Source organism: Gymnoscopelus microlampas, assembly GCF_963454915.1.
Source record: "Gymnoscopelus microlampas genome assembly, chromosome: 9".
NCBI classification, from domain to species: Eukaryota; Metazoa; Chordata; class Actinopteri; order Myctophiformes; family Myctophidae; genus Gymnoscopelus; species Gymnoscopelus microlampas.
In genome coordinates, this window is record NC_139946.1 from 1,966,554 (window position 1) to 1,993,537 (window position 26,984).

The following is a 26,984-nucleotide window of genomic DNA, read 5'->3' on the forward strand; positions in this document are numbered from 1 at the left end:
CCCACAAATCTAAAATCTTCATCAATAAAAAAACAAATATTTAAGATTTCTCAAAATAATTTAATTAATAAATAAAAAAAGAAGAAATTCCATCAATTAATAAATAAATAAAACACACAGTGAAAATAGCAGATCTACAAGCCCGGGACGCGTTGTGAGCTTTCAGATCTGCTATTTTAACTGTTTGGATCCGGGGAGATAATACCTGCCAACATTAGACTTTGAAGATTATCTTCAGTTACAATTGCCCCCAACCAGTATATATACAGCATATTATTATTATCATTATTACTATTATTACCCTTATTGTTAATATTATTTTATTTTTTTATTTTCTTCTTTTCTTGTGATGTGATATAAATAATATATGTCATAATAATAATAATAATAATAATATACATTATTATTATTATTATTATTATTATTATTATGACAACATGCATCCAATAACATATTTACTTAATATGGCAAATGGCAAATAATATGCTAGATTGATTCTAAATAATTGATGACTAAAATGAACAGATCTAAAGATCTACATCTTGTCGCAATTCGATGCGTTGTGAGCTTGTAGATCTGTTTGTTTGTTTTTTACAAGCAATGCATTCTGGGCCATGAGCAGTGTTGCCATATCTGCTTATTATAAGCGACTTTGGGCTTGTTTTTCTGTAAAGTTGCTTGTAAATATTGGTAGTTGCGGGTTGCTTTTTTGGGGGGGGGTTGTTTCTAAATTGTAGTTATTTGGGCTTGCTTCCATTTAAAAAAAATGTTTAAACCAGTTCTCAAACATTTGCATGTCAAGGATGCCGAAATGAATGTCTTTTTTCGCAGACTCCTATCTGTTTCAAATAATATTCCAAATATTTCACCTTTTCTTTTTGAAAATGGCAGATCTACAAGCTCACAACGTGTCGCAAATGCGACCCACGGTGAGCTTGTAGATCGGCTATTTTCAAAGAGCCAATGTGTGGTTTAAAGTGCAGGCTTGTTTTCATAGACCTGGCTCCTTATTTCTCTCACACAATCTGGCAACACTGGCTCGAGACACTGGCTCGCGACGCAGCGGGAATAAAGACTTTTAGTCTAAAGAAAGTTAGACAAATTGTGTTGCTTTGGATTCAAAAAGAATTATAAACCGTCTTCAGAGAAGATAAAAGAAAGAAGAAGAAGCGGAGGACATTTTAGGTGAGTGTTGACACACAGAAATACTATTTATGTAGGCTTTTTAGCCTAAATAAGTGCGTAGGCTGCATGTCTTGATGTTTTTGAAGTCAATCACAAGTCATCATGAACCAACTCTATGGTCACGACACATTGTTTAGTTATTTAATTTGTCTTGATAAAGGTATTATGACAATAATTACAAGAAATGATAGTGGGATATACAATATAATTTATAATATATGCTACTGTCTGTACAGTACCTGTGCTGCTCAAAAGAGAGAGAGAGAGAGAGAGAGAGAGAGAGAGAGAGAGAGAGAGAGAGAGAGAGAGAGAGAGAGAGAGAGAGAGAGACGCTTTCAGTGATGAAGCTACAGAGTGTTTTAATAGCCTGCCTATCCCGTGAACTCTGAACAATAATGATTCCTTATCTGTGTGTGTGTGTGTGTGTGTGTGTGTGTGTGTGTGTGTGTGTGTGTGTGTGTGCGTGTGTGGCCAAAACGAATGGTTTGCAGCCCTACTACCCCTCCCACAAAGAGAAGAAAACCGTTTGAAGGTAAAGTGATATTGTTTTGTTAAATATTAAAGTAATCATTGCTTGTTCAGTAACAGGGGTCTCCCAGACTCTCCACCTCTTTAGTAAGCCCAAATTTAGCCAATCAGAACTCATACAGGATACAGGATAAATAAGTGCAATTGGAAGTGATGACACAAAGAAGTGGGCATACAAAATTTGAAACTGAATTGTCTAGAGAGAGATGGAGAGACCCCTGCTTTAACCCATTTAGACCAGGAACGCATTTGTGTAATTTTTTTTATTTCTTTGGCTAGACCTTTGGCTTCAAAAATAGCAGATCTACAAGCTCATTGCGTGACACAGAGTGGCACGCTATGAGCTTGTAGATCTGCTATTTTTGAAAATCTTTGAATATATGTTTTTTAAAGCGAACATTTGTACCTCAAATCTTTATCCTTTTATGTTCAAAAACTTTTAGGATTTAGAGAACATTTTTAGAATCGGCCCCAGGTCTTAATGGGTTAAAGCTGCACTATGTAACTTTCCTCTTCTACCCCGGATTTGAACCCGGTTTCCTGAGCAAGTGCTGTAACCTTTTACCTTTGAGCTAATAGAGCCGGCCTGCTTGCTCAGGGGATGAATTGAATCTTGACCATCAGATCAAAATTCATGTCAGATCCTGTGCCTAGGTGAGACATGACCTTGACACCATCTAAATGTCTCAATAGAAGAGCATTACATTACATTACAGTCATTTAGCAGACGCTTTTATCCAAAGCGACTTACAATAAGTGTATTCAACATAGGTAGGGAACGAAAACTACTAATCACCAGAAGTTTTAAGTACATTTCCTGCAAAAACAAGCAACCAAGAGTATACCTAGCGCTAAGGTAAAAGTGCAATATATCAGCTACCTACTTTCTTAAACAGATGAGACAAAAATGGCAAAATCAAATGAGCACGAGCTAAAACAAATAAGTGTATCGACTAAACAAGATCCAATAAAACAATACAAAAATAAAACAAGAGTTCGTACAACTAGTTAACAACAAGTAGGCCAGGCAAAGAGGAAGGATAGTGTTTCCTGAAGAGGTGGGTTTTCAGCCTGCGGCGAAAGATGGGCAGTGACTCTGCTGTCCTGACATCAGTGGGAAGTTCATTCCACCACTGTGGGGCCAGAACAGAAAACTCATGCAGAGCAGGGAGAGCAGGGAGACGAAATACAACCACCCCAATTATATAAGTTATATAGTATTATTTGTATTAACATACTCGTCTAACATACAGATTGTATAAGTTATTGTATTAATATACTCTACGATACAGGTTGCATAAAATTACATTTTATTCCACTTTAACTTTCTAACAAAAAACATCTTGTTTTATCCAAAATATATCACTTGCACTACCTTTAGACTCTGACTCGTCTGAATACGGTGGAGATGCTGTTACCCAAGCTATCCACGACGAAATGTCAAGTACAGTCATACCCAGAAGAAAGCCAAAGAGTTGGAGCTGGACCTACAGCATCTTAAAACTAAGTAAGCAATTACTAATTTTAACGAAACAATTGCATGAGTTTGCTCTTCTCTTTTTGTATATATCTATATGTTGGTTATTTGTTCTCATGTTCTTTTTTACTTAGATCTTGACCACAAATGTTAAAAAACATTATATAGAAAGCATGTTATATGGAGTGGACAGATGATAGGTTCATTATTAAACTGGTGTCCTACTAAGGCATACATCAATTCAGTTTTTATTTTTCGTACCCTGTTCATGCTTTAAGATGCAACAAATTAGAGATTGCAAAACAGAAACTGGAGGAAGGGCCCCAATATAGCTCTGCATTAAAGCCTGACATCCCTGCTGCAGATAAGCAAACCAGTGACAGCATAGGTGTGTTTAGACAGTGATACTGTTCTACGGAAAATGGTGACAATGTGTACAATATAAGTACTGTGATACTGCCAAAAGGAGCTTAAATATGATTCTCTACATTTTCAGTTGCAACTTCCTCCGTTTCCTCTTCCCCCGAGTCAGACGATTTGGCATCGACACCTGGGATGTTTGACACCAACAGTGACAAGGTATTGAAGAAACATACTGTGTAGGACAGTGGTTCTGATTTCAAAAATAGGCAACGTGTCATGATGCATCGTGAGCTTGTAGATCAGCTATGTTTTGCTATTTTTGAACTATTTTTGAACAGTTTTGCCTATGGCATGCACAAAATAGGGATGCCAGGTGGAAAAGGTTAATTTCACTACTATTTTACCAGCTAGAATGTAATCCAATGACAATGTACTGTATAAGAATTACTTTAACTCTCCCCACCTACAGTATAGACAGTTGTAGAATTCTGTACTAAATCTAATCCAACAATTAACATCTTCTCTATTGGAGGTCCATGGCACCAACTCTTTTCTAAATGGGTCCACATTTCGGGGTCCTTGAAAATGTAATTTCTTTACTGTAAATTCTGTTTGAAGTGTGCCTGCTTTTGTCAAAAATGAGTCTGGGAAATGTCATGGTAAAATGTTTTTTAATTTCTAAAATATGTGTTGTTTTCTTCTGTTTCAGGTCCACATTGGCTCTGGTGTGTGGCTCGAAAAGGAGATCTGGAAGATGGTGGCAGGCAGCAAACACCAAGGACTCCCTGTTCATGAAGGAGCTAGCTTTTGCCATTTGGGGGACAACAACCCTGAAGACCATGCAGGAGCCTTACAAAGAATGTCCCACTAGCAAGGGGGAGGCCAAACCCCCCTGACCGCAGGACTCAGAGGTATGTTTACTGAGGGGTGGGGGGGTTCATTATGACTTGATCTCATAATTCAATCTGCTCTGTGCATGACTGTAGTTCTCTTTTCCAGAAGGTGGAATTCCCGTTAGCGTTACCTGTTCAGTTTTTCATACCTTCATTTGGTTGTCTCAGCAGCATACTGTTTCAACCAGAAACACGTGTCTCCAATTTATATCTGCTGCCGAGCCAATCAAATGAAGCTATGAAAAACTGAACGGGAAACGGGAATGTCACCTTCTGGAAAAGAGATTATATTAAGCTTATTAATCAATCATAAAAGAAAATACTCTATTGTAATAAAATAATCGATTTTAGGGCTGAACATTTTTTATGTCTACTCACTCTGTGTTTCGTTGATAGGTCGTGGACAGTTTAGAAACCTGCCTACCTTTGACATCATCGGTAGGCAGGTTTTGGTCATTTAGAACAACTTTATTTGTTCATTATTAATGCAAGAACAATGGCTTCTACTTCTGCATGCAAACTTTCCAGGTAGAGACACACTGTAGTTTCTATTAGCTTGGGATCTTCATTGGTGATGTCACTGGTAGGCAGGTTTCTGAAATGACCACATTCCACCAATGAGTGGCAGAACGAGTAGACAGAAATGGTGCCATTGTATAATGAACATTAGCGAGGACCAGTTATATGAAGATAAGGTTGAAAATGGGTGAAGTTTAAGTTACTCTAAGTTTTTTCTCAAAACATCACAATTCATACAACTCACCGCATGCAGTATAAGCTAATTATATTTGTTTAATTGTTGGGGGTTCTTGTTTTTTTCTTTCAGACTGTTTCCATTGGTGGCTGCAGGGGCAGAACATTCTCACAAAGAGGAAGGCCATGGACCATGGCCAGGACATCAATAGAAAGGACAAGAAATTGTGTGTCTGTGTAGGGGGGGGGGGGGGGGGGGTTGATATGGGGGTAATGCTTTATAGCGCCACCAGCAGGCCGATTTTTGCAAGACACATTTTTGGCTACAACTTTACAGATGTTTTCCAAACATCACACAAATCGGTATACAGTATCTCCATAGTCATGTAATCAAGACTGATATGTCCGATTTTTCATATTCTCTCACTCTTTTCCAGTCATTTGAACACTGTGTGTGTGTGTTAGTGTGTTCCTCAGGTTGAAGTTCATGTATTTATGTGTTTATTTATACATTTATTTGTTATTTAAATGTTGTTTTTGAGTTTTTTCATAAGTGTTTAATAAAGTATTGTTATGTATGAAATTGATACATGATTATTTATTCCTTTGTGGATTTTGCTCACTTTTATATAGGCTACTGTAGGCTACTGTTTTTTAAATATACCACGTGCTGTGGGCACCTGGCTGAAATTTACCATGATCATGCATCCACTCCAGCAAAGTTGTTCACTGCATACCAGAATACACCTGAATACAATAAAAAACAGACTTAAACCAGCTACCAGCTTAAACCAGCTAAACCATCATAAATACCAGCTACCAGCTTAAACCAGCCTTGACCAGCAAAATCATCATAAATACCAGCTACCAGCTTAAACCAGCTACCAGCTTAAACCAGCTACCAGCTTAAACCAGCAAAACCTACCAGCTTAAGCTGGTCAACCACCAAGACCAGCTAAAAAGTGGCGAAAACACACCTTAAGCTGGCGAAAACACACCTTAAACTGGCGAAAACACACCTTAAGCTGGTCAACCACCAAGACCAGCTAAAACCAGCTAAAACCAGCTGGTCCAGCTTAGGCTGGTCTAAGCTGTTTTTTTCAGCAGGGGAACCCCCTTGTGTTTTGGGGGTTATGAATGTTACAAAGTTTTACAACTTTAGGGATACTGATGAACCTAAGACACAACGTGTCATACTCTCCACACCTGGTGTCAATTCAGATTTCCTTGAATACTTGAAGCGCTCTGTTGTTTTTCCGCACCTGGTTCAGTGTTTGGCCAGTTTCTTTCCTCAGTCTCACCAAGTACTCTGCCAGCCTATCCACTCTGTCCATCCCTGGGATACTGCACACTTCCACAGCCTGGTAAATATATGATACATCAAATCAAATTCAAAAACACAATATCACAATCAGAAAATGGCACATCTGTCAGTGTAAACAAATACTTACCAGCTGCTGCTCAGGTGCTGCTTGGATCACCCCAGGTAGCCCAGCAGGAACAGTAGCTGTAGCAGTGGAAACAGTGATGAGGGTGAGGTGTAGAGGAAGGAAGTAGGCTGAAATGGTGATGATGGGGAGTGGATATACAATAAAAAGAGGAGGAGGGGGGGGGGGGGGGGGTTACACAATAAAACATACAATTCACAACATTATGCAAGTTAAACAGATGATGGATCCTGTGACAAAACACTTACCACCAGCTGTTGCTTAACTGCTACTGGGGTGATGGCAGGGGAGAGAGGGTCTGGGAGGGTGTGGAAGGGCAGAGGCTGTGCTGCTGGTGCCAGCTGTTGAGCCAGTGGGTATGGCGGTGTGCTTAAATTAAATCATAAAAATAATACTATAAAATAATGTTGACATACAGAGGCTTCAGAAGGGCAGATGGTCTGGGAGAATAAGAGCAGTTTATAAATAAAATACTATTACAGCAAGTACAACAGACTAGTTAATGCCAACTTATCTTTATGAAATGAATATAGTTATCAACACATGCAAAGAATAACGATGCATATTATAAAATAAAAGGCAAGCTCTGTCATTCTTATGTTACCTAGCTTGCATGCTTTCCAGCCAAACATAAGTTTGTGGTGTCACTGAAGATGACACAGGGACTGAGCTGGATGGCTCCACTTCACAGCAAAGAAAATGTAATGTAATAATACAGAATACAACATGCCATAATAGTTTGGGTACAGGGAGAGACAGGGCTGCAGAGTGTAGAAGAATCACACATAAAGAATGCTGCATTATTTTAGGTACAATGTCTTGCACATAGAAGTATATTTGATTTGGTGAGGTTGGTGTATTGTAATAACAATATATGGAAGAATACCTGTCACCACTGTCCTTCCTGTATCTGCTGGTGTCTGAACATGTATCCATGCAGGCTTTCTGGTTGTCAGGACTCCCCTCCACACAGAAACAGGAGGTTATTAATATTTTAATTCAAAAATGGCAGATCTACAAGGTCACAACACTATGTGACTGGTTGTTTAGGTGGATAATCCACCATTTATCATGCATCCAAGTGTACACATATCATTTTACATCCTAGATCAGGGGTCTTCAACGTTTTCAGGCCAAGGACCCCCTAGCTGAGAGAGAGATGAAGCAGGGACCCCCTCTATATTGTATATTATATTGTAAGTTGTGTTTCAGATAAACTTTTACTGCTCTTTTCCCCCCTCTACACCTTTAAGTCTTTGCCAAAAATAGCTGATCTACAAGCTCACAACGCCTCGCAGATCTGCTATTTTTGGCTAAAGTTCTCATCAGAAAAGGGATGCCAGGGTTCAAGTGGTTAAAGTAAAAAAATATAATACTATTACACAAAGATTTGGCGGACCCCCTGTAGTAAGTCTGAGGACCCCCAGTTGAATACCCCTGTCCAAGATCATCCATAAACTTTAAACGTGTATCTAGTAACAACGTTGTGTTTTTTAAGAACTCAGAAAGCATTCAGACTCCATTACATGCAGGTAAACAAAAGTATGCAGCTAACATAATAACAAACACCAATTAATTGATATGTCTCATATCAAGCTCTGATATATATGCACAAATAAATGAGAATAGGCTAAACCAACAATCAACGTGGGTCTAACAGATCCCACGTTGATACTATTGTGGCTAACTAACAGTCAACTTTTTTTTTTTTTTACATGCAATACAGCCCAAAAGCCTTTAAAGACCCCGCTGACAAACACAGAACAAACGTTTAATTACCTTATTGTTATTTCTTTGCCTCTCTTTCTCTCTGTGTGCAGCATTCAAGCCACTTTTCCCTTTCTAATAAACGTCGAAGACACTAATAGATAAAATCGATCGGTCAATAAATTAACCAAAGAAACAAAGACATGGGGCAAACAATAGTAAATAAAAAAAATAACAACTTAAAGCAGTTAAAACGGTCACGGAATACAACGTGGGTTATTCATAGTTAAAAATAAGGAGTTATTGTTATGTTTACCATAGACGCGGAAGTGAACCGGAAGTGAACCCCGCTCAGCCGGAACTACTCCTTGTCCAATGGGCTTCCATCATAGGCTTCTATGCGCAATCGGCTTCTCAACAATCTGTTGCTTTGGTTTGAATGAGTGTTAAATTTAGACCCCGCCCATGATCCCGCCCCGTTCCTGTTGATTGACAGACGGCGATGTCAAACCATGATTCGGTTAATGGAGCCATTCTTTTGAAAAAGCCATGATTATGAAAAGTCAGCATGAAATAATTAAAGACACAATGATATAAATAAAAAGCACAATTAAATGAAAAACACAATCAAATAAATAAATAAATGTATTTATTTCATTGCATTTTTTATTTATTTCATTGCGTTTTTTATATATTTCATTGTGGTATTTGTTATAACATTTTTGGACCAATGTACCTTATGAAATAGCTAAAAGTGGCAACATGTAAGTCACAATGAAATAAATAAAAGTCACAATGAAATAAATAGAAAACTATTTATTTAATTGTATTTTTATTTATATCATTGTGTTTTTTATTAATTTCATTGTGGATTTTATTCATTTCATTGCGATATTTATTTTTTAATTTTTGGACATATGGACTTGATTAAATAGCTAAAAGTGGCATCATGATATATATATAGTTTGAGATTAAAAGTTACAATGAAATAAATAAGAACCACAAAGAAATAAATAGAAAACCCAATGATATAAAAAAAAATACACAATAAATAAATACATTTATTTATTTCCTTGTATTTCTTATTTATTTAATTGTATTTTGTATTTATATCATTGTGTTTATTATTTATTTCATTGAGGTATTTATTATTTAATTTTTGGACCTATGGACTTCCATATAAAAGAGAGAGAGAGGGAGAGATAGAGAGAGAGAGATGTGGGGACAGACCAGATAGACAGACAGAGACAGACAGACAGACAGACAGACAGACAGACAGACAGACAGACAGACAGACAGACAGACAGACAGGGATTGAGAGAGAAAGGGAGACAGACAGAGAGAGGGGGGCAGACAGACAGACAGGGATTGAGAGAGAAAGGGAGACAGACAGACAGACAGAGAGAGGGGGGGCAGACAGACAGACAGGGATTGAGAGAGAAAGGGAGACAGACAGAGAGAGGGGGGGGCAGACAGACAGACAGACAGACAGACAGACAGACAGACAGACAGGGATTGAGAGAGAAAGGGAGACAGACAGAGAGAGGGGTGGGCAGACAGACAGACAGACAGACAGACAGACAGACAGACAGACAGACAGACAGACAGGGATTGAGAGAGAAAGGGAGACAGACAGAGAGAGGGGGGGGGCAGACAGACAGACAGACAGACAGACAGACAGACAGACAGACAGACAGACAGGGATTGAGAGAGAAAGGGAGACACAGGGAGAGAGGGGGGGGGGGTCAGACAGACAGACAGGCAGGCAGACAGACAGACAGACAGACAGAGAGGGGAGATTTACCTTTTAGATTTATAATGTAAAATCTATGTCAATTTAACTCTGAGAGTGTACAAATGGAACCAAATGGACCCCAACGGGTCCATTTGGTTCCATTTGTACACTCTCAGAGTTACAGACCCATAAGGGTCCATTTGGTGCCTAATCTATCATTTAGCTGGGGACCCCCTGGAACTCCCTCAAGGACCCCTGGGGGTCCCCGGACCCCACTTTGAGAACCAATGATATAGAGGAGAGAAGAGGAGAAGAGAGGAGAGGAACACTGTTCTTCTCCTGACATGCAAATTAACTGGTTTAACACCTTGGCCAGGGTCTTTTGTTTGTCTCTAGCCAAACTTCACGTCATCACAATGGACTCAGGAGCGGAGTTGTGCCTTCCCCCCACACACACCCAAGAACACTTTTATTTTGCAGTTTGTTTTCATTAGATTTTTAAGTGGATTTGCTAGTTTCGTTTTTAGTTTGTGAAAAGGCCTAGTTTTAGTTGAGTTTTTAAAATTAGTTTCAGTGTTAATTTTACTTGTATTATTGTGAGGGTATTCAGGGGCAATATTCAACAAACTCAGAATAGTGAAAATGGCAGATCTACAAGCTCACAACACGTTGCATTGCTACAACTGCTGTTGTCATTGGCTGCGTAGAGAGAGAGAGAGAGAGAGAGAGAGTGAATGACTTAAATCAGGGGTCTTCGGCAGGAGGTCCGAGACCCCTAGAGGGTCCTCAGAGTTACTGCCAGTGGTCCGGCAGTAACGTGTGGTTCCACAGAGGTACTGTAGGGGGGAGGGGAACCTGATAGCAGAGTTCCTCTGAATACTGTAGTGTAGGCTACACAGTATATCATTAACATAACCGGTTTTGCTAGCAGGTTCCCCTCCCCCCTACAGTCTGTCTGTCTCTCACACACACACACACACACACACACACACACACACACACACACCAGAGATGTCCACGAGTCTCTGAGCTAGAGTCCGAGTCAAGTCTGAAGTCTTTGAGGGTCGAGTCTGAGTCAAGTCTGAAGTCTTTGAGGGTCGAGACCGTCGAGTCTGAGTCAAGTCTCAAGTCTTTGAGGGTCGAGTCCGAGTCAAGTCTCGAGTCTTTGAGGGTCGAGTCCGAGTCAAGTCTCGAGTCTTTGAGGGTCGAGTCCGAGTCAAGTCTCAAGTCTTTGAGGGTCGAGTCCGAGTCAAGTCTCGAGTCTTTGAGGGTCGAGTCCGAGTCAAGTCTCGAGTCTTTGAGGGTCGAGTCCGAGTCAAGTCTCGAGTCTTGTGGAGTCTCAAGTCTTTTTAAAAAAAAAATTTTTTGGGGGGGGGGAGATTCTATTCTTAATGTATTTAATTATGTATTTTGTATTTATATGATGTAGCCGCTACAGAGGTCTTCAACAGGGGGTCCGCAACCCCTAGGGGATCCACGGAGGTACTGCAGGGGGTCCACGAAATTGTTGTTTGATTAAAAAAATATTTTTGTTTTTAAAACTTTAACTTTTTCCAGAAATATCAATTTGTCTTTAAACATAACATGACATATTTTAATAGCTTAGTATTGAATGCACAATAGGTTTATACATATTTTGTAGATTAAGGTTCTTTTGCACACCTATTGGGACAACCTGTGCTTAGGAGGAGGCAATCATTTTTTCATGTTTATTTATATATGAAACACAATTTTACACATAAATATACGATATATGTGGTAGCCTATCCCCCACCCTATGAGGTAGGGATCCCTGCTCCATCACCCCATCAGTTTGGGGGTCCCTGGCCTGAAAAGGTTGAAGACCCCTGATGTAGCCTAAGGCTGAAATACAGTTATTATGATCCACAAAACCCAACCCGAAATGAGAAATACACAGAATGAATGTTTATCAAAATAGTAGGATACATTCATTTAGGCTCCTTTGCGTCTTATAGCGCAGCTCAACTGCAGTAAGCACAGGCGCACACACAGCCTGACCAAGGCAACTGCTGCTGGTTAGTAGTCTACTTATGTTTAATTAAGGAAGATTGACTTGTCAACGTGTTTGTTTGGGGTATACAATAAATCTATTGCGCACTGCACGTGCACTGGCTGCTGTGCCCTCTCCTCAGCGCGTAACGAGAGCGCACTACACAACCATGCATGGAGGCATGGACATCCCCGAACGACCCCCGGCCGGGCCGGACGGTACAGAGTCACATACAGTAGCATATACGTTTCAGGAAAGGCACTATGTGTATGTATGTACTCACGACACGTTGGCTGTTATATCTTATTGTTAACGTTCCATTTCCACCATTCTAATCCAGGAAGCTCTCCATATAGTTCCCCTGGCAGCAATAAAGTTATGTCCAAGTAGCAGGGTCCCCCGTCCCCGATCGCAAAGATTAACATTAACTTTTTCATCATCATCCGTCTTTGTGGAATGGTCCCAGCCATACTTGCTTGGCAGCTGAGCTGATGATTTAAAATACGAACCGAACCGAACATAACTTTAACAGAAGTCAGCAGCTTAACACACATCGCGCCGGTATCAACAACAGTCACAGACTGCTTTACGGCAGTAACGTAAAACGTATCCTCCACTACGGTTACTCGTAGAAAAGAATACGTTTTACGTCACTGTCGTAAGCCTTTACTGTTAATTTATCGATTATAAATAATTTAAACATGCAGTATGTACTATGTCATCATTGATTGATATTTTGATATATCTTAACTTTAAACAGGCTATGCTATAGCAATGCAATATGAAACACAATTAAACCTTGTTTGAAAGCAAACATCTTTATTCCAAATAAAGCTTTTGTTTCTTTTTCCTTCCTTTTTTTTTCATTCAGATGTTTTTGTTTCTGAAATGTAAAGTGATTGCAGTGCAGTGCATGCATGGTTGGAACTTGGTGCAAAACAAACTGACAGATTTGCCAAGAAATCATATTAACAACAATAAAACAATAAAATGACAGTAATGTTAAACACCCACAATAAGGTCAGACCTTCTGTTACTCTTCTTTGAATCACAAAACATACATTTGGAACATAGTGGGTACATAAAAATAAAACAACAGTCAACTTTCACTGCTTGACACTGTCCTTGCACTAACCCATGCTCTGTGAAACAATTATAAAGCCTCCGATAAGGTGTCCTAGGCTCTCTCAGTGTGGTCTTGAAAGACCTTGAAATGTTTTATGCAACATTCTGGTTACATTTCAAAAAGATCAAGCTTGTCAGGTTTGTTGCACTAAGCCTGGCTCTGTGCGGGCGCATTATAATACCTCCGTGACTAAATACCCTCTCCACTGGTGCACTGGTAGCAGGGACACTAAGCACTCTCATTGCTACACTATATATTCTGGGGAAGACCTTTGCATGCCTATTCCAGAAATCCAGACTGTCCATTTCTTCTTCTTCCTCCAAGGACTCTGAGTCCTGGAAGTAGCGCTTGAGCTCATTCTTGACAGATGAGCCATGGTCTCCCCGTTTCTTGTTGCTTTTCTTCCGGTAGCCAGAGAAAAGGCGTGGAACTTTGGCAGGGGTCGGTGACGGCTCCTTATCCTCTTCTCCACTGCTGCTCTCTTGGCGTATGGTGACTTGACACGCCTCAGCCAAGACATGGTCTGAAAAATGTACACAAAAATCATGGTTAGTTATATTATGATGTTATACATACAATAGTGATGGTTACTTTAATGATGAATCTATAAGTTAATGAATCTATGATGAGTAAGACTAAATAACATTGACATTAGTGCATAATGTGATTCTATGATAAATAGTGTGCATTTTCACCTACCTATTATCATCTCCCTCACATCACTCTTGACATCATCTGGGACGAGGACATCTTGCTGCAGCCAAAAGAGGCAGTAGGATGGGTCTAGTAGTGCAGACATCATGTACACCATATCTCCAAAGGGAAGCTCTCCTGTGGGTTTGTCCGATTCATCCATTCTGACATTGACAAAGATCCCCTGAAAACGGCGTTGGATGGACTTCTGTAGTGCTTTCACTAAGCCGAGCAGGTGACGAGCCTTCTTTAGCATACTGTTGAGGTGGCTGTTGAGTGATAGTATGCTAGGGAGAGCCGCACTGATAGTCACCACTTTGTCCCCTTGTGTGAGATCTGTTGCTTGAAGAAAAGGGGCCAGAATGTCTACAAGCTCTTTTAGCTGACTCAACTCTCTGCCTGTTAGGCACAGGGCTTTGTGTCCTTGTCCTTCCAGGAGAGGGTTAAGGGTTTGGGGATCAAGGTCAGTGACTGCCTCTACAAGGCGGAGAGTCGAGTTCCAGCGCGTTGCTACAGCAGAGGGGATGCTGCGATTGGCCCCATACTGTGCCTCAAAGGCTTCCTTAAGTCCACAAGTTGAATGAAGAAGACTGCAGAATTTTGTCACTTTTGCCATAGCGCAATTAATAATTTTGGTCTCCTTCAATCCATCTCGCACAACAAGCTGCAATGAATGGGCAAAGCACTGTAGCCGCTGTTGCCGGCAGCTGCTCTGTATGGTGTCCACATCCTCTTGGAGGTCTTCAGGCACATCCTCCCATAAGTTGGTATTTTCGACTTCCAGGTCATCTTCACCCTCATCATCACCCTCAGCCTCAGCCCTCTCAGGCTCAGCTGTAGCTGCGGGGAAACAAACTGTGAAGGCCTTCTTCATATTTGAGGCATTGTCACTGATAATGTAATCTAATTTGTGTTTTATATTAAAGTTGTCACATATCTGCTCAAACTTTTCACTGATTCTTTCTCCAGTGTGAGAACCTGTGAATCTATCACAACTTAAGAGAACTGTCTTCAATCTTGAGCTGTTCTTCTCTATTTCCATGAAGTGGGCTGTTACACCTAGAAAGCCACGCATGCTCCTGTCAGTCCAAATGTCCACAGTCACAGACACAGTTTCTGCTTTTTGTAATTTAGATTTGATCTTGGACTCTTTGTCTGCAACTAGATCACTCAGACGTCTGGTTACAGTGCTTCGGCTTACTGGGCAGTATTTCGTATCCACCACTGACATGAAGTTTCTAAAGCTAGGTTTTTCAACCAAAGACAGAGGCAGGTTGCATGAAATGATGAGGTCCTGTATTATGGATTCGGTAATGGCCTTCTGTCTGGGATTGCCCTGGCTGTATACTTTTACACCAGTTGTGAAGAAGGAATCAAGGCTGCGCTGACCCTCTTCTCCACAGGAACCTTTTTTGGCCTTCTTATATTCAGCATGCCTGTAAAATGTAAATAAACAACATGGAAGGTTGATAATTAGTAATTATAACATAAAATATAGATGATAGACATATTTGTATTTGTAGCAAATCACATCAGGAACCACAAGGTTCTGAGAGAACTGGTTCTAAACTAGAGTGTTGCATGCCATGTCTACCTATGTTCTATTTTTCTGTAGCCTACACAACTAGTAGAGTGGTGGAAAAAGTACTCAAATTGTTTACTGTAATGCTAATGTATGCAAATACTCTGTTACAAATAGAGGTCTGGTAATCAAAATTTACTTGAGTAAAAAGTACAAAAGTATTGGCATCAAAATATACTTAAAGTACCAGTTATGCAGAATGTCCTGTCTAAAATGTGTAAAAGCCTTGAAAAATAGCAGATCTACAAGCTCTTTTAGCTGGCTCAACTCTCTGCCTGTTAACTGTTAGGCACAGGGCTTTTTGTCTTTGTCCTTCCAGGAGAGTGTTAAGGCTTTGGGGAAAAATACCACAAAATTGTACTTAAACACAGTACTTGAGTAAATGTACTTTCCACCACTTAACTAGTGTGATAACTGACAACATAGGCAATAATCTACTGTAGCCTACACATCAGTCTTAGCCTCTACACCCAGATGCATAGCTGACGACGCATGACGTGCACCATGTACCCAAAAAAACAGACAAACACGTTGTCAACCCACCACGCCATGGTGTGTCGACAGCTTGTAGCTCAGTTTTTTTGGGCACATAAACAATGAGGCGCAACGGTGAATACAAATCTTCGCATTTGGTAAAAAAAAATAGCCATGTAACCTTAGAGTACATTACGTGGTCAACAGAATAGACATGTAACTTGCGTAGCTGACGTTAATGCAATGAATATGTTTACGTTTAACGAGACACAGGAGTGCAATGTTAAACACAGTACCGACGTTTCAAAAACTCACAAGAATCACGACACGATGATGATCGGATGATCTTATAAAAAATATTCCGCAAATGCCAAGTTAACTAACGTTAAGATAGGTGTTGCCTGTTGTGTTGCTGAGTTAACCATTATTAGTGACTGACTGACCTCTCCTTGTGCTTGTTAGCGAGATGACGGAGAAAGTTGCTGGTCGTGGATCCTTTTTCTCTGATGACCTTTCCACACTCTTTACATGTTCCTGATCGGTCGATTCCATTTTGTGCGAAGTTGTTATATGCAAAGGTTATAATGAACGGCACGGCAGCAGCCGCACACGCTGGAGTTGATGCAGCCGCTGCCGCACACGCTGGAGTTGATGCAGACGCACCCGCACTGCTGCTCGCCATGTTTGTTTACAGCTTGACTTAAGCCGGTTGGAAGACAGCGCGCGCAGCGCGCCCCGAGGGGAAAGGGAGGAGACAGGGTAGTGGACGTTTTCGGGGCATTTCATTCATTACTAGCTGCGTCCAAAAAAAAACTATAAAATAAAGATTGTCCAGGAGTCTTTGAGCTCGAGTCCGAGTCAAGTCTCAAGTCTTTGAGGGGCGAGTCAGAGTCAAGTCGAGTCTCTTTGAGGGGCGAGTCAGAGTCAAGTCGAGTCTCTCATTTGTGTCTACTCGAGTGCGACTCGAGTCAGAGTCCCTGACTCGAGTCCCCATCTCTGACACACACACACACACACACACACACACACACACACACGCGATGTGCAGTGTTTGAAAACTTTAGTTACTTTGTAGATTTTGATTATTATTACAAAACATACATTAACCATTAACCTTATTTAGATGTTGTCTATTTATCTGTTATTGTCGATTTTTGTTTATAAATATTTTTCCTTTACAATTTAACTATATATTTTTAGGGGGATGTCATGTGGTCTACCTGCACAGCCTTTGTGATCTACTGGCAGCAGCTAAGCTAGTGTCCCTTAACAAAGAGAAGAGAGTACATTTCTCGTAACAATGTTACCAGTTAGGTGAAATGTTCTTCTCTTTAATAGGGAAAACCACCCATTTTAACTTTGAACTATGTCATTAATATACCTTAGAGTTGTTGTGTAGAGTTGTATTGTATTTGTATTGTTGATGTTTTGTCAATGAAGAAAAATAAATAAAAATATTAAGGAGAAGATTCTCTTTGGCTTGCAGAGTACATCTTAATGGTGTCACTGTGATGTGATGACCCCACAATACATTTTTATTTCCACACAACAACTCTAAGGTATATTAATGACATAGTCTGGTCTGTCTGCTTGGCCTGTCTGTCTGTCTGTCTGTCTGTCTGTCTGTCTGTCTGTCTGTCTGTCTGTCTGTCTGTCTGTCTGTCTGTCGGTCGGTCTGTCTGCTTGCCCCCTCTGATTGTGTCCCTGTCCCCCTCTCTCCCCCTCTCTCACTCCCTCTCCCTCTCTTTCTCTCTCATTAAAATCAAATATGCTTTATAGGCATGACAAGCATTCTTATATAGCCAAAGCGTTACATACAGTATGACACTAAATAATAATACATATTCAGAATAAGAAAAAAGATACAAGGGAACAAGGAAAAAATGATCAAAATGAATATTATAGAGAGAGAGAGAGAACTTGTAAACTTGCTACCCCTTGTGGCAGCAAAGGGAACCATAGATTTCGAAATAATTCAGCATTTTAAATGCCCTTCTTTGTCCCTCTTATTGCCCTGGGAATCCCCTGAAAATGTACTGTCTTGCCGATGGCAGGACATGTGAAGTTTTGAAGTGGCACATCTGTAACTACACTAGTCTGTAATGTAGTACCAATACTACTTTGCGTCAGTAGATGGCAGTGTGTCTCAATGGAGTTCTGAAGCTCAACTGCCTTTTATTTTGAAAGGAGCAGGATGTTGTTCAGTTATACTCCTTATTCACGCTGACGTCAGACAACTTCCGGTTTACTTCCGGTTTAGCAGTAGTGGGGATTCACTGGATTTTGTCCGTCAGGCTACACAGGGTCTCTGCAGAACCAAGCCAGCAGCTCTTTGATTTTTATGGTAAAGTAAATTCTACTACTGTTTTCTGTTTTATCATCTTGTTTTCTTGATAGTACTATCGTTTTTTTACATTTTAAAATTCGGAAAATGCCTTAGATTGGGTTGAGAATGTATGCTAGTAATGCTAATAATAGTAGCCCTGCTCCTGCCTGCCTGTGTGATACGTTTATGCTCCTTGTTTTCTTTCTTTTTTTTATATAAATGATTAAGTGGCGATGCCAGGGTGTAGGTTTTGTTTAAAACTAGAATTTATTTGTAATCAGATATAACATTAGTGGATATCCATTATAATCCAGTGTGTTATGCTTTGTATCTCACTGTGTGTGTGTACATATAGCTATAACCAAATGAACCCGACGTATTTACAGTGGTGGAAAGTAACTAAGTACATCTACCCAAGTACTGTACTTAAGTACAATTTGTAGGTACTTTTACTTTACTGGAGTATTTCCAATATTCATTACTGTAACTTCTACTCCACTACATCTCAGAGGCAAATATTGTACTTTTACTCCACTGAAATTATTTGAAAACTTTAGTAACTAGTTACTTTGCAGATGTTGATGATTATTACAAAACATACATTAACCACATTCCACCTTTAATACTTTGGCTATTTGAAAATAGCAGATCTACAAGCTATTGAGCTTGTAGATCTGCTATGGGACATTCTACATAATGAGTATACTTTCTACTTTTGGTACTGTTAAGTACATTTTGATACCAATACTTTTGTACTTTTATTCAAGTACATTTTGAATTCCAGACTTTTGCTTGTAACAGAGTGTATACATTGCAGTATTGATACTTTTACTTAAGTAAAATAATTGCGTACTTTTCCACCACTGCGTGTTTTAACATCCCTGTCAAATAAGAGATGATTAGGAAATAACCTGACTTGATGCATTTCATGCTTACATGCAGATCTGAAAAGTTGAATGATGGACAAGTAAAGCATTTTAAGAGGCGACACTATGGAAATGATATTGCATGATTTCAAAGCCTAGCTCTCAAGAAATAATTTGTGAAGTTGCCAGGGCACATATGCTCAGCTGAGGTTTTCATTACACCTGCAACAACTGATTATTTACAACTGATTACTCCTTCCTTCAAGGCACCGGGCAGGACTGCATGGCAGCGGTGTGTCGTCCTCCCTGAGCCAAGACAAAGTTTAACCTACCTCAACTATACAGGTATATGAATTCTTTGATTAACTGATGGAGTGATAGACAAGTCAGCTATTTTATGAGGCGACACTATGGAAATGATATTGCATGATTTCATAGCCTAGCTTTCATGAAATAATAATTTGTGAAATTGCCAAAGCACATATGCTCAGCTGAGGTTTCCGTGTTACACATCTGCAACAACTGATTATTTACAACTGATCACTCCTTCCTTCAAGGCACCGGGCAGGACTGCATGACAGTCGTGTCGTCCTCCCTGAGCCAAGACAAGGTTTAACCTACCTCAACTATACAGGTATATGAATTCTTTGATTAACTGATGGAGTGATAGACAAGTCAGCTATTTACTCACCATACTGACTCATGATCAAAGCTCTTAATCTAAACCATTTCCATGTAGATCATTAATTATTCTTTGCTCTTTTCAGGGTATGGAATTCACCAAGTCCCTTGCCCATCTGCCGCAAATGCGGTTCATTGATGTTGAACGACTTGTTACTGCGTTTTCACACACACCACATTCCAAACAGGAAAAGGGCTACAAGTTCTTCGTTGAACAGTACCTGTTTGATTATGAAGGTAAAGTGCTTTGGTCTTTTTTAACAAAACATCAGCATATTATATTCTTGATTAGGTTACTGTAGCTCCACCTGCAAACTTACACCTTTCCATATTGCTGTTGTTTGCTACAGCAGTGGTTCTCAAATTGATATGTATTAGGCCGTGGACCCCCATCGGAATAGGTTTAGTGTCAGACCCTGCAGAAGAGAAGATTTGTGTAAAAGTTTGTCTGAATAATCTACAAGCTCACGACACTGAGATGAGATTTATAGTGGTTAAACTGATTTTGATGCTATTTTAATTAATTCTGTTGGGACAACCCACTCAAGGACCCCACTTTGAGAACTACATAATCTGTATCATCTGTATCATAAAATATAAGTCAGTAATATGCATGGTTAATCAAGCACACTTCCTCCCAAACAATGGAACACAGTCTCTAATGTAGTTGATCATGCTGTGACGGTGAGAGGGCGATGTCACCGTTCAATGAAGAAACATGAGGAAGCTCACTACCTTCAGGTTTCTCAAAATGAATATAGTTGTTATCCTGCGCCAGCAGCGGTTGGCTGGTTGCAGACGGTTTTCCTGCGTTTTCCTGCAGTTGCAGATGAAACTTTGCGGTGTTCCCACAAAGTTGCATGTACTTCAGTGTGTTTCTCAGTCTGTCAATGATTTGTGTAGCTAAACTCCAAAAAACCTATGTTACAGTTACATGTTTAAAAACACAAGTTTTCTTTGGTGGACAAAAAAGACTGAGAAAGACTCTGTGTGATCAAAATACATATATTCAAGGGTTGTTGGCCCTGATCGCTGGCGTAGCGGTCCAGGCACCTAAGCTCTGTGTACCCTGACAGCGATGTCGCAGGTTCGAGTCCCGATCCAGACGGCCTTTGCTGCATGTCACTCCCCATGTCTCTCTCCCCATTTCCTGTCAGCCTACTGTCCTATCAACAAAGGCATACAAGCCCATAAATACATCTTTATATAAAAAAATATATTAATGCATGGTGAAAGTCCCTTTATACGGTATACACTAAACGTAGATGTGTAAATATAACATGTACAGCAACAACACTCATCTTTATTTCCCTATTAACAGGTGACACTTCATTCAGAAAAGGTTCCTGCGGAGCTGGAGAGCACTTCGTGCTCTTGCTGTGCAGGAAAGGCACTATGTAATCACATAGTGGCACTTCTTTTTCAAACAGCACACTACAGGTACGTCACAAAAAAATGTAATGTAATTAATGTTTTTCCTATATTCTAGATTCATTACGGATAAAGTGAAATATTTGACTTTATATGTAGCTAGAAGATATCAAATATTTGTTCCCCTACATTATATATATGACGTTCAACTATATTAACATTTTGGGGGATTTACCTGTATAGTACCTTAGGAGTCAAGTCGGTACCATTACCTCTGGCATGCACCAGCTCTCTGCAAACCTGGCATCGCCCAAGGACACAGGTCAGATATTGATGTTTGTTTGACATTGAAAAAGTTCAACAGTTTGTATTGTCTTGTCAATTCATTATTCATAATTATTGTATTACAGGGGATCGCACCAGAGGCGACTAACAACATGGAGGTGCGTAAACCAGTTCCTAGGACAAAGGATCGTGTCAGGACTGGTGTGAAGTGCACACTGTATAGAGCATATGCTGGTAAGTATTAATGAGCTCCCACCAGTACAATAATCTTAATGCATTTCTTACATAACATTAGATATACATGTATTTTGGAATTCATGATATACTATTAGTATCAGGGTTTGGGGGCAACTTAAACACTTTATAATAAAATGTAATATTTCAGGACAGTTTGCATTACATGTACTGTAAATAAAGAAGAAATAGGCGGCTGCAGTTATGAAAAATAAGCACTTAACCCAAAACAAATTGCAACAAAACGTTTTTCAACTGTTTCTTACAGTATTAGGTGTCCTTAATAAGATACTAAAAGTTTACCAAAGTTTGAGCACTGGAAAGGTGTTATTTTCAAGATGGCGTCCAAGATGGCCAAAACATCTTTAAAATAACCTAACTCCTTCATTATTTATCCTAGACAAGTACTTGTTGTGTCATACCCTAGAAATCCACTGGAATTGTCCAAATTGCAGAGATACAATTATATAATTGTGAAATCCAATATTTTGTTTGTGACTCTATTAAAACCCTCTGAAATGGTCACCCGTTTCAAGTTAACTAAACTAATTATGCAATAAACTAGTTATATATTTTCATTTTTGTCAATTTTGTCATTCAGAAGGTGCATGGCAGAGAAAGAGAATATTGTCAGTTGATATAGTATTGCATGCAATATAGAAAGGTTTTGGATAGCTCTGTGGATCAAATGTGAATCAAAGTGTCATCTTGTAGACACAAGATTTTGAAAAACAATAAATAGATTTTTGAAGAACTTTTTAACACATTAGGAAGGCAATCAGTGTGAGTGAGTAAAGAGGGGTGGGGGTGGCTACGGAGGTTAGTCAAAAGCTGTCAAAACCCATGTCTCTACTGGGGGCCTAGACAGAGGGGAGTATGCGGGGTAGGGTTGTATGAGGAGGTAAAAGGGGGTCTGGTGTAGAGTTTAGAGGGCCTAGGGTTCCCCTCAGGTGGAGTGGGAGTATGGGGAGAGGGGGGTCACTGGATTGCTCCCTGGGCACTTGGAGCACAGAAGAGCAAAGTTATAGGAGCCAAGGAGACCCTGACCTTCTCCTCTCCCCCATGTCCGAGGTGCAAAACCTCCAACAGTTGGCTCAGACATGTTAAAGCTATAGTGGGGCACTTTGGAGCTCAGGACGAGTGCTCATAGGCAATTAAAGAGAATGGGGCTTGTCGGCCCCTGTGGTGGTAGTTCTAAGACCTCCACGTTGTACATCGCAATTCCAATATTCAAGTGTCCATCATCAAGTCCTCCACTCCCGCCTTAGCCCTGGCTCCGAGGGAGGAGGTGAGGAGGCAAGGAGCGTAATTTTTAAGTGACAGCAATTATGACACACAACAGTTGGATTGCTGGACTATTTCGGAGCTCGGAGGGTTGTCATGTGGAGGAGGAGAAATTATACGCCACCACGCATTTCAACAAAGACAGTTCCGCAAACGATACATGAAAGATATACTTGTATCTTGCCATATTTCACTCCAAGTGACTTAGGGAGCCTGCACTCACCTGGTTCTCAGCAACTCCAAAAGCAAATTAGCATTTGGGATGCAAACAATTTCTAAGTCACACTGGAGGATGGAGTGAGGAGGAGGCAGAAATTAAGCTTATGTGTTAGGCTGAGAGGAGTGCCCCTACAGTATGTCACCTGGCTCACTGGATAGTCCCACTAGTCCCAAGTGGACATCCATGCTGGCTCCTATGCCCGAGATGGGCACTCGTGAGTGGCCATAGTTAGTGAGGAGGGACCCCCCATAGTGGTGGTTGTAAGACCATGTGGTGCATGACTGTGTGTCAGGCAGACAGGGGTGTCCCTATGTCGGACTGGCTCACAGGAGAGTCGGTGTGTGGTTGGTGGCTGACCATTAATATTCCCAGGGGCCCCCAGTGACTTGACAGTGATCATTATGGCTCAGAGCGTCCTTTCCCCTCTCCAGAACAAAAAAAATAGTCTGACCATTAGGTGTATACAGAAAGCAAAGCTTGTTTGTTGGATAGCAGCAGGGACACAGCGCGGAGGCCGGTTAGATCGGGATTCTATGGGAGACAGGAGCCCAGGGCGTCATGGGCTGTCTCCTATGTCTTCTTGATGTTAAAATTATCCAGAAAAAAAGTTCAAGGTTATTGCTATAGCAGTACTAATCACAAAATAAAAGACATGTGAAATGAATTTTGCACAAAAACCCCACACAACTACAATCTCAGGAATAAGAAGATGTCTGTGACAAGCAAATCTGAACCCTCTCCGCACCACCCCTGCCTAGACACCCAAGACAGCAGACACTAGATACATGTTGTAATAGCTCTGTACTGTCTTGCACATCCTCTCCAGGCCCATAAGGGGCCATTTCTCTCCACTGTAATATTTGAGAATTTGGCCAATTTGTTATTAAAAAGGTCTTAACAGTGATTCAGTTGTCACTTTAGAAATGTGCAGATACACTGTATACACTTATACTGTATGTTGGTTTGTTTACTGTTGAGTGGGAAAACAATGATGCACATTAAGCTAATCATCTGGGGGGGGGGGGCACTGACCCCCAGTTTGGGAACCATTGCCCTAGGGAACTAGGATTATTATTATGTATATTTTTTTTTGGCAGACACCTTTACAAACAAAATAGTGAAGAAACTTCTCTGTAAGGAATTTCTTCCAAGATTTGTGTAACATTCCCAGTCTGTCAGTTACAGCCATGTTTTAACAAATGTCACAGTACCACCCAGTAATAATGAATTTATTCCTTATTGTTATCAAGAGAAATCTCCTGAAAGCTTCAACAGAATGTGAATTACATGTATAGGTGATTAATTCACCAATCCTGGGCATTATGGCACATAGAAAAGGGAGAAATGTCCAATTACATTGTTAAATATGCTTATAACCATGCTTATAACCAATTGCTTTATAATTGTATACTTGTAATTACTTGACTATAATTTATATTATGCTAATTAGATCCAAGATCACCAAAACATGGGGTTAGGCAACAAAAATTACTTGTCTAGGATGAATAATGAAGGAGTAATGGTATTTTAAGCATCTGGCGGCGGCCATTTTGAAAATCGGACCTTTCTAGTGGTCCGATTTTGGTAAACTTTTGATATGTTATTAAGTACACCTGATACTACAATAAACCATTGAGAAACCTTTTGTTGCAATTTTTTTGGGGTCAAATCATAACTGCAGCCGCCTAAAAAGGCAGCACTCATAAACAAGTGATGGCCCTCTGAACTTCTTAGTTATATATCAAGGTCTGTGCCATGATATATAATTAAAATGTTCAGGACTTGTTTGTGAGTGCTGCTGGCCTTTCTTCTTTCCTTACATTCATTTCTGTTGAACAGTGCACACAGTAAAAAAAAAAAGAAGTGTATTGGACTGAGTTGAAGAAACAAAATGTGCAGTTTTGTTTTCTCCTTTGACAATTTTCATTACGAACATGTACAGGGAGGTGATAAGTGTGGGTGTCTGCTTTATTGTGAAAGAGCAGGTGTCATAATTAAATCTAAATTTGACGTTTCTCCCTTTTTTCTGTCAGGGCCTCTTCCGGACCCAGATGTCATGGCGAGCGGGGAGAAACTAAAAGACCGTCGTCCACAACTGGGGATTTCTAAAGTGCTGCACGGGCTTAAGGAACTACAGATGGTGGACTCAAGATTTGGCCCAGTGCCATTTGGGTCTCTGCTCTCATATCAGTGCCCTCCTGAAATGAGCAGGGACATTATTAAACACCCTGGTGGCCCAGAATTTCCTCAGTTGCCTGTAGATGGTTACACTTATACATCTCAAATAGCTTTTCAGCCCAGTTACAAGCAACAATGCCACTTGGACAACTTACAGGTGACAAGGGAGATGTCTGCTGCTATTGAAGCAGAAACCCGGCAGCAGTCGGAATGCAATCTGTGGAGCGAGGTTCGCAAACCTAGACTTACATCTATCAGATTCCGGGAGATTAGCCATGTTCGCGGGGATTCTTCCGCCAAAGCATTAGCAGCCCGCATTATGAAAGGAGCTCCGCAGACAGCCGCCATGAAAAGAGGGCTCGATCTAGAACCTGAAATACTGAGGCGATATGCAGACTGCTTTGAGGTATCTGTGACACAATGCGGGATCATCATCCACCCTGACGCACCTCACCTTGGAGCAAGCCCTGATGCTAAGGTCTATGACCCTAAGGGAACACCACCATTTGGGCTGGCTGAGGTAAAGAGTTGTGGTGTTGAAGACAAGACACAGGTTAAACATCTGAAAACAGTAAACGGCAAGGCCTACCTTAAGAAGACCCACAAATACTATTATCAGGTTCAAGGTCAACTAGCCATTAGTGGACTTCAGTGGTGTGATTTTGTCACAGATACCCTCAACGACTATTCAGTTGAAAGGATTTACAGGGATGAGGAGATTATCCACTCAATGAGACAGAAGCTTGACGATTTATTTTATAATGTGTACATGGATGTGTTCTTATCCTGTAAACCAAAGTAACTAAGTACTGTAGATGTACTCAAGTGTGTTACTTTACTCAAGTATTTCTGTAATCACATTGAGATTTAAGTGTGTGTGTGTGTGTGTATAATATGTACCGGTATATATCGAACTTGTGAAATGGGACTTTCTGCTTTATAAGTACTTTTACTTTTGGTACTTATGTTTTGATGCCACTATATTTGTAATTTGAATTAAGTATTTCTACATTGTGGTATGAAGGGTTGCCATTTTGGTTCTCATGAGATGGCTATTTGCCACCCTCGAGTTTTCACATTTAACCGTTTTTTCGCATAATTTCCCCCACTATGAACATGTTTCGGACATGAATCTGATTCCAGATCAACACTGAGTGCATCTCAATCCATGCCCGTCCATCTACAAGTGGCACATGTTATAGACATGTGTTTTCTAGTCTGCAACCTTACATTAACCACTTTCAACCTGGCATCCCTATTTTGGACAAATGTGAATGCCCTGTTTGGTATTAAACATGTTTGCCACATTCGTTTTTCATCCACTTATTTGAGCAAAGAAAGAAAAAAGTAAAGAAATAATCATGCCATTTATAAATGTTTAACAGGTCTTTTAATGAGGACATGGTAATTGAGAACATCTAAACAGTACAACTTCTAGATCGGCTATTTTCGGTATGCTTCCTTACAAGACATGCTGCCTTGTATGGAATCAAAGTGACTGAGAACTTTAATCCATGCACATATAACCAGTAAAACCCCTCTACACTAATCTTGTGTCTCCGCATTTCAATGTATGTTTTTCTACAAATCATTGCCCATCATACTGGAGTGTTCTACAAAAATA

At 40.2% G+C, this 26,984-nt stretch overlaps 1 protein-coding gene and 2 long non-coding RNA genes across 4 annotated transcripts in view; 2 read left to right on the forward strand and 1 right to left on the reverse strand.

Moving 5' to 3' along the window:
* Positions 1–26,984, reverse strand: part of LOC311052388 — a 127,770-nt gene that overhangs the window by 95,713 nt on the left and 5,073 nt on the right. The window lies entirely within an intron of this gene.
* On the forward strand, positions 1,049–5,370 carry LOC311052564. 2 transcript variants are annotated; one of them, XR_014601521.1, is made up of 6 exons: positions 1,049–1,185; positions 1,677–1,717; positions 3,095–3,220; positions 3,687–3,769; positions 4,263–4,464; positions 5,273–5,370. It is a non-coding gene; the product is annotated as an uncharacterized lncRNA (long non-coding RNA). The 2 variants fall into 2 exon arrangements; XR_014601522.1 differs by lacking the exon at positions 5,273–5,370 and having other exon boundaries at positions 4,263–4,779.
* LOC311052411 (uncharacterized protein) lies at positions 19,242–26,162 on the forward strand (the record flags this gene model as incomplete). Its single annotated transcript, XM_084067377.1, has 7 exons — positions 19,242–19,452; positions 19,665–19,741; positions 19,875–20,025; positions 21,110–21,228; positions 21,403–21,481; positions 21,570–21,678; positions 25,216–26,162. The coding sequence occupies exons 3-7, from the start codon at positions 19,927–19,929 to the stop codon at positions 26,160–26,162; spliced, it is 1,353 nt and encodes a 450-aa protein (XP_083923503.1). The 5' UTR covers positions 19,242–19,452; positions 19,665–19,741; positions 19,875–19,926.